The sequence below is a fragment of the Phallusia mammillata genome, chromosome 4, assembly GCF_965637545.1.
Source record: "Phallusia mammillata chromosome 4, kaPhaMamm4.hap1.1, whole genome shotgun sequence".
Classification (NCBI taxonomy): Eukaryota; Metazoa; Chordata; class Ascidiacea; order Phlebobranchia; family Ascidiidae; genus Phallusia; species Phallusia mammillata.
Window position 1 is genome coordinate 11,446,210 of NC_137255.1, and position 9,285 is coordinate 11,455,494.

Below are 9,285 nucleotides of genomic sequence, written 5' to 3' on the forward strand. Positions count from 1 at the left end.
TTCATATGATGATATTTGTATTCACAAACAAAAGATAGCAACTAAAACTACATTAACAAATATATATTAAAACTCCAGATCTTCATCTGGATCATCATAGTCCAAATCATCATCATAGTCTGCTTCATATATAATGCTACCAGATTCATTCATTTTTGTATAGGGCAACACAAGTAAATTCTTTTGCAATATTTCTTCCTGCTTTGTTGAAATATCAAATGTTGCAATACAGGGGGGTGAAGCTACATTTTTTTCATTTTGCTGTGATATTTGTGTGGTGCTCTGTGACAAGCAAGTTTTTGTCTCTAGTTTAAAATCTGTAGACACTAAAAATGATTCTATGAAAAATAAAATCTTTCCAGAAGGTTTTAGGCTTTTTCCATTGCAGACTAACTTGGATGTGTCCAGATCTAATGAAGGTTTTTTGTCCATGCACAAAGTGGTACCAACAATTTTGGAAAATTGTAAGTTGACACTCTCAGAAATTAAATCAGTATGAATTACAGCTAATATTTCTATGGAACATGGAAGGTTTTGAAGTTGACACAAAGTTTGAATTACAGATGATGCACTGGCAACTTGTATCCAAGGATTAAGAGAGTCAAAGCAAATAATGATCTCCTCTGCAGGAAAAGAACAAAATATTCTTTGAAGCTTTACTTGAAGCTGTAACTTTGTCATGTACTGGTAATGGTAACATTCATGAACAGTAACCTGGTATGGTATTATGCCCTTATTAACTTTAAAAAAATCCTCTTCTGTATGTTCGAAAAGAATGACATGACTTGATTTGTACAATGCTGCTTTGTTAAAAAACATTGAATACAACAAACTAAAGTCTGGAATGGTTGCAGAGTCTTTTATTATAAGGATTGATCCCTCATTGGGATTAGGTTTCAATTTACCAACCAGCTTTTGCAGCATTTTATATTTTCTGAAAAACAATGGATTTTGGTAATGTTGTTGTTGTGCACTGTATTTTATATAACACACATTAGAAAAGGTCGTTGGGCTATTGATTTGTGCTATAAAACCAAATCTTTCAGTTGCACACTAAAAATCAACAAGAATATTTTGCAAAAACTCTATGCTGCAAAGCTGTTTATTTGTATGTTTGAAACAAAGATATGTCACCTTATAGTTAGTTTTTTTGTCAATAATGACTTGCCACCAGATTGTACAGTACTTTCTAATTAAAACAACATAATTTTTTAGGGTTTTGTATCTCTGTTAACTTTTATATACTATAACACAGTGCTTCTCAACCTTTTTCAGCTCGCAGCCCACTTTAAAAAAAATTTTTTTTTAGCGGACCACTGTTTAATGTTGCGACAAAATCACAATGGTAAAAAAACTAAAATTGAGACAGAAAAATAATAACCATCCAAGCAACACTTCTGTTAATGTGAAGCCTGAGCTTGGTGATTTGATATGATGAGATCACTACAACTTTCCTGGATTTTGTTTTTGATTTTCTTCACTTTGCTTTTTTTTAAAAAAAACTATCCATTTTGTAGCTACACAAAGACCAAATAAAGCTTAAGAAGAACGTTTTAGCATCAAGATTTTACAACTAGTACAAGTACTGTTGTGATGCGACAATTACAGTTTGTTTGTGTAAAAAAAGCTTTGTTTAACGTGAAATCTTGTGCGGCTTTTTTGGTGAGTACTATTATATTCTTGAGAAAAATAGTTGAAAGTAGGTTCACACGAACTGTGTAACTGTATTATTGGTATGGTATTAGTTTAAAAAGCTTCCAGAAAGTAAGTTGCGACCCACCACTGGGCTGCGACCCACCGGTTGGGAAGCGGTGCTGTAAGACCACAAGTTTGAAAAACAATCCTGATCACAAAGTAAGTTGAAACACCAACCACAAATGATGCAGAAACTGAATACACAATTAGTTGTTAAGCAATTCTACACCTGATGTATTGCATTTTACTTAGTTTTAATACTTTGCGAGAAAAAAATTGCTACAGAGATGTTTCAAGTCAACTTTTACAAAAAAAACAAACTTTTATTCCAGTTTCTTGTGATTTGGGTGGATTTGTTTTACTTTAATCTGTTTATTAACGTCGTGCAACACTTGTATTAAGATCGATTGCTCCAAACTAGCACTGCATTGACCAACTCTGCACAGGCTGCACAGTGCACACCATGAATTTACTCGCTAATTAGTATTTAGGGAAAGACCCCCAATAAACGTATTTTTTCCACTGATCTCTATGAAGTGAATTTTTTTAGCTGGATCCTGGATTGAAATACGGGAAAATCTACCAATACAAGTTCAACCGTCTTCCGCATATGCATTATTTATTTAGTTTTATAATTCAATTTATTTTTCAATTGTTTAGCAAAAAAGAGGGGCAGGGTCAGAAAGAAAGCTTTCAAAATTTTTATGGGGGGACTTTAGCACGACAGTTTTGTTGTATTATAACAATAAATAACATGTTACCAACCCCCAAAGTGACATTTTGACAAAATATCACGCCTTTGGGATTTGCAAGAAATGAGTAGTACAGTCAGATGATTTTTGTTCTGAAATATCGTTTCCCGAACGGCGATGTGACGATAGTATTGCCCTCTCCTGTATTTTTTCCTGCGGACGCCCATAGAACCAGCTTATCCGAAATGAAAGGGGAATGTGTTGTCTGCGATGGGGTCTTGCAGCGACAATGTGTAATTTTCAACAGCATGTTTCTTAAAATCTCTGCTGCGGAAGAGACAACAAGACTATAGCTATATTTTTCAACTAACTTGAGAATCAATCACAAATGCCGAGTTAATCTATGTTCTTGTCATGTGCGCGTTTCAACAATACACCCACAGTGCGTGTATCCCTCCTTTTGCATAGCGATCAGCCCGTAAGCACAAAATATTAAGCAGTGACGTTATAAACTTTTTTGAGCACAATTTTGGTACAGGGACATTGTGATGAAATCATGTCAGAAACAATTTAAGTAAGTTTCAGACAATTTGATGTTATCTGCAAATGGTAACGATTCAGAAATGACCGTTTAATCAACATTTTTTATGTGTACGGTACGGTATTTTTTATGCGTACGGTGGTACGGTACGCTTTTGGTCTAGTGAAGGACCGTACCACGTACCGTACCCGTACCTCAGCTTTCTTTGCGTACCGTACTTTTTGATGAAATTTGCTGCGTACCGTACCGTGTTGTACGGTGGCCCAGAAGTGCAAAACACAAAACTCGTGATACACGCAAAACTTGTGACACACCCCAAAGTCAGAACACAAAAACCATGACACACACCAAAGCATGGGCGCCGGCAGAAGATTTTGCAAGAGGGGGCAAATTTTGGCTGATACTTACCGCATTCAAGCATAAATCGTGTACTTCACAATTGAGTTGCCTAAAAGTTAAAGCATTGAACGATGTCACAAATCCCCACGCTGCCACTTTAATTATAGGTTTGCTGCTAAATATGTTAAATTGAGGTACACTGAAATTCCAAGGGGGGGCAAGTGCCCCCTCTTGCCCCTACGTGGCGGCGCCCATGCACCAAAGTCAGAACACAAAAGTCGTGACACACGCAAAAGTCAGAACACAAAAACCATGACACACACCAAAATCAGAACACAAAAGTCGTGACACGCACCAGAGTCAGAACACATTAACCAGAACACAAAAGTCAGAACACATTAGTACTGTTCCATGGTTGCATAATAAACGTTATAGTGTGTTACGCCTCACGCATATTGTTCGTTACTAATTTCACCAACAGTCGCCAAATTACCTGCTGGTTTTTGTTTTAAAATTACAGAATAGGTTTATATCATATACATATATGCCATCTATTGACGCCCCAAAAGCTCAGATTAATTTCCAACTTGATGCACAGATTGAGCTACACAGTTCAGTTTTAACTGTTTATGACGTCATAATCCATATTGTGATGTTTTTTTCCATGATTTGTACACAATAGGTCTACAAAAAGTCTGACGCATATGGCTAATAGGCTGGTAATACTCTTTTCCGTAACATAAAATCTGTTTAGAGCAGTATGAAAATCAAAATATTTGGCAAAGGAGTTTTGATTACATCACGGCGGCCAGTACATATATTTTAATGAACATGTTCACGTGTGGCCGTACGGCTGCAGGTTGAACGCCCTTGACTGAAACTTAACGCCTTGAAAAACGGTTAAATACTATCGTTTCTGTTCATAAAATATGAATTTTGATTAATAAATTAAATTTCCGTAAATGTCTGTAAATCATAGCTTTCACTATGAAAAATAGAAAAAATGTGTTATGATTAGATAAAAATCTGACAAAATTGTACAATTGTTTATGAGTGTTCGTGAGCCGCATTGGAGGGCTTCGTGGGCCGCGAGTTTGACACCCCTGCATTATGATGTTGTATTGGGTACTGTTCTTTGAAAATCAAGTTGCTTTTGTATGTTCTGACTTCGGTGCGTGCCACGACTTTAGTGTTCTGGGTAATGTGTTCTGACTTTTGTGTTCTGGGTAATGTGTTCTGGCTTTGGTGTGTGTCATGGTTTTTGTGTTCTGACTTTGGTGTGTGTCACGGCTTTTGTGTTCTGACTTTGGTGTGTGTCATGGTTTTTGTGTTCTGACTTTGGTGTGTCATGGTTTTTGTGTTCTGACTTTGGGGTGTGTCACAGGTTTTGCGTGTGTCACGAGTTTTGCACTTCTGGGCCACCGTAGTGTTGCCATCCTTGATCATTCACAGCGATGAAACGCGCGTTTTTGTTTTTATACATAACAGAATATTATATGCGGTTGGGAGCATCGCACATCAAAATCAGCACAGACAACCGTTATAATGTGAACCAAACGGTCCGTAATCTAACGTGCGTAAACGGACCGAATTTATGTTCCGAAAGTGGCTGCGTTTGGAGACGGGCATGCGAGCGTTTTTTGCACAATGTGCAGGTCAAAATGTGTGCACCTTTTTCGAAAATGTGCAGGTCAAAATGTGCAGGTGCCAAAATGTGCAGGTCAAAATGTGCAGGTGCCAAAATGTGCAGGTCAAAATGTGTGCACATTTTTCGAAAATGTGCAGGTGCCAAAATGTGCAGGTCAAAATGTGCGCGGTATCATAGTATGTAACTATGCTGGTATACACCAAAGTCTGTATAAAACGTGTTTTATGCATATTTTGGTACACACAGGATCCGAACGATGCGACGTTTCGCTTGAGTGCGTCGTACTCAAAATCAGTTATTTGGCTGTGAAGGTTGGCTCAGCTGTGGACAATACTAATTTACGGAAAACAGAAATGACGGAAACGACATACCAATTTACGGAAAACACTGAATTGCGCAACTGGCCGTCACGGTTGAGGCAAATTGAAGCGTAATGTCGGCTGCTCAAGGAAGCCCCAAAAATGCATTGCGGGCAAGTGGGAGAGAGTGGAAAAATGTCGATAAATTTTGTTTTAGGCGTTTGTATAGGGATTTTTGCAGATATGATTTGTAGCTTAATAGGACGCAACTATTCTAGTATGTAATAATCTATAAATGTGCATATATTGACTGTGATGTGTATTAGTGTAGGTGTACTTGGAATATACGTTATTAAGTTAGTGCTGAAATAAATCATTACTGGGTGATAATAAATGTTTTATTGTGCAATATAAGTAGTTTTCGTGCTTTTTTAAGTATTTTAGACATGAATCCAACAAGATGGCTATTTTCTTCACACAAGATGTTGTGATAGCCTGCTTTGTGTGACATTACCTTGTGCTAATCCAAACTGCATTGAAACTGCAACTGCAGCATTGACAGACATTATTCAAACTGGAAAACTTCCCAAAGATTGGAAAATAGCAAAAGTGATAGCAATCTTGAAACCAGGAAAAGATCCAACCAACCCAAGCAGTTACAGGCCAATTTCTCTTCTATGCTGCACCTACAAAGTTTTGGAAAGAATCATACTTGCCAGAATAACGCCACTAATCGAACCATTCTTACCCTCTGAACAATCTGGGTTCAGAAAACATCGTTGCACCAGTGAACAAGTCCTTGCTTTAACATCACACATTGAAACGGGTTATGAACTAAAAAAACACAACTGGAGCCATATTTGTAGATTTATCAGCTGCCTACGATACAGTAGCCTATGGCATGATGGTCTTCTACTAAAACTAGCCAAAATAATAAAATGCAGAACCTTGCTGCGAATCATCTCAAAAATGACAGGTACTCGTCGCTTCTACACATGTGTAGGTTGCGATACCAGTAAAACTTTTAAAATAAAAAACGAGGTACCTCAGGGCTCCGTACTGGCCCCTACACTATTCAACGTAGCCTATACATCAGTGACATGCCTAAAACCAAATGTCTTAAATTCGGCTATGCGGATGACTGGGCACTAACTTATCAAGGAAATTGTCTAACAACGATTCAAAACCAACTCACAGCTGATCTCATCACTCTCCGGGAATACTTCACGACATGGTATCTACAAATGAATACCACTAAAACAGTGACAACTCTTTTCCACCTGGACAATCACCGCGCAAACCAACAACTCAATATTACCATTGATGGAAAGAAACTGCCACCAGACCCCAATCCGAAGTATCTTGGAATAACATTAGACAGAACTTTAAATTATAGAGAACATTTGCAGAAATTATCAAACAAGATAAAAACTAGAAACTCACTGATCAACAAACTAGCAGCAACTAGATGGGGAACAAGTCAATCAGTCCTGAGAAGATCTGCCTTAGCTTTGTGTTACAGCGCCGCAGAATACTGTGCTTCAACATCGGAGCGTAGTACTCACACTAAAAAATTGGACATCCAACTGAACAAAACAATGCGAATTATATCAGGAACTCTAAAATCCACCCCTATACACATGGCTACCAACAATGAGTGCAATATCTCCCCCACATTTACGACGCAGAGCATCAGCTATGAAGATGATACAGAATCTTCAAACACTTCCAGGGGAAATTCCCCTCACCAAGATTATAAGACAAGCACCAAAAACACGTAGACTAAAATCCAGGCATCCAATCTACAATTTAGCGACTGACAACACTTTTGATATGACTAAAGAATGGAAACAATATTGGTTCAATAACATGCCCGCGGGAGGAGAGCTAGTAAACGACCCAACTCCACTTCCAGGTTTCGATTTAGCTCATAGACGTCACTGGGTCACTGCGAACCGACTGCGATCAAAACATGCTCGCACTGCCCACATGCTCCAACGCTGGGGCGAAAGAACGAATTCGGAATGCCCACACTGTGGAGCAGATAAGCAAGATACAGATCATCTTGTCCTAAAATGCCCCACAACCAGGTTACAAGGTGGATGTCAGACAGTACATGAATGCGATACTGCATTCAGCGACTGGTTTCAAAATATATCCGATCACATCTAAGTTTTGGAGACGTGGAAATCATACGACAATAATAATCCAAATTGCTGTTTTTGACTGTCATCTAACTCCAGGAAATTCTGAGGAACAAATGGTATAAACGTTTTAATTGAAATCACAAAAAAATAAAATAATATTTCTAGTGAGGCTTTTGTTTTTTGTTGTTATATCGCCAGCACGCTTGTTTAAAAGCAAATCGTTCCTGATTTTCTTTATATTATACTATGTTTCGTATGATACCGCTACAAACAACCCAAATTTTCCACGGTGGCCGCCACCGTGCTCTAGAAACCCAAGGTGGCGGCGCTACCCCGCCACCGCCTATGTATGTGCATGTAATGTGTACTCTCAAGTTATCAACTGTAGCTCAGCCCAAAACTATGAGGAATCGTCAGCTGGTGCATGCAGGGTTGCCAGGTACTATCGATTGGATTCGGACAGACATTTTAGGACAAAAAACAAACGAGAGCGTAAAATTGCTAACAAGGTATCAATATCGAGGTGCCAACTGCCATTTTTTGGGCGTTTACGTTCCCTAAACTCAAGCGCCGAGTTTTACACAAATGCAAAGCGGCAAAATATGACGTCACTTATGCGTGCAACAACAAGAACTGAAATCCAAACTTAAAGCCCAACAAACTTTCCATGTTCGAAAAAAATGATATGTTTGAAATAATATTTAGTTGGCAATTGCAACACGTTGCTGTAGCGTTTATCATTGGTTTCGCAACGTTTAAAAAATGTTTCGTCAACTTGTTGCTTCATATCACCTTAGATAACCATTTATTACAATACAATTGCATTGTACACAACAATGGCCTAACATTCACTGGCTGACAATTATGTGTTTAATGTCATAAACAAGGTACTAACCAAAACAAGTTGCACTTTTAAACCACGTTTTGTCGTAAAAAAGGTTTGCAATCTTCAAAAAATAGGAAGGAGACAAAAAGTTATTCAATCAGCAAAATTCCGACATATTAGGACAAAAAACTAAATGTCCTAATGATTTTTAGGCGTCGGACACAGCATGTGAAATTAGGCCAATTTATCGTTTTTTGTCCGACCTGGCAACCCTGGGTGCATGTTCTTTCGGCGGATTTCGTGCACCTCGTACAACACAACGTGGCATTACAGTACATTGTAACGTCACAAAGCTATTTTTGTAATAAATTATAGTCGTACAACACAACGTGGCATTACAGTACATTGTCAAGTCACAAGGCTATTTTTACAAGCACCTCTCGCTATTATGCCACTATCTCTCGGTCCCAAACGGTGGCATAGTATCGAAGTTTGACTGTATCACATTTAATGAGGTAATAGATTGCAGCGACCGATCATTTCCTACATCAAATGTCTAAGAGCACTACGTTTGTGCACGGTAGCAACAGTAGTGTCTTTGCGTCAACGTAATCATTGAGTTGGTTGAATAATGTGAAGGGGTTGGGTGCAGTGGTGGTATTCAGCCGGTTCGCACCGGTTCTATAGAACGGTCTCACGAAATTTTGTGAGATCAGCGAACCGGCTGACAAAAAATTGAATCCCATTGGATGTCGTTCGAAGCAACGTATTTTTACGCACAACTGTCAACGACAAACAATCAACGAAAGGTGACAACATATGGTACACAGCTGTGAGGATTAAAATGCTGAAGGTGCGGACTTCTCATTAGGTTTCTACTCATAAAAATAATAATCCTAGGAAATTTTTGTTCATGCGCACGGTACCTCATCAAACTATTTCATGTTTATTTTTTCCTTTTTTGGCAAACAGGTCATTTCTGAATGCCCTCCTCGACTGTGATCACTATTCTACCAATTTTCATTGGCAAAAAAAATCTATGAATTTTGGCCCAGTTTTTTAGTTTTGTAAAAAAAAACATGGAAAGTTCTTAACCTC

The 9,285-nt window shown here is 38.3% G+C and overlaps 1 protein-coding gene across 1 annotated transcript; it reads right to left on the bottom strand.

Moving 5' to 3' along the window:
* LOC145222352 (uncharacterized) lies at positions 1-961 on the bottom strand. Its single transcript, XM_080088455.1, has one exon. It carries the CDS (start codon positions 922-924, stop codon positions 67-69), a length of 858 nt encoding a protein of 285 aa, XP_079944581.1. The 5' UTR covers positions 925-961; the 3' UTR covers positions 1-66.
* Between the last annotated feature and the right edge of the window lie 8,324 nt (positions 962-9,285).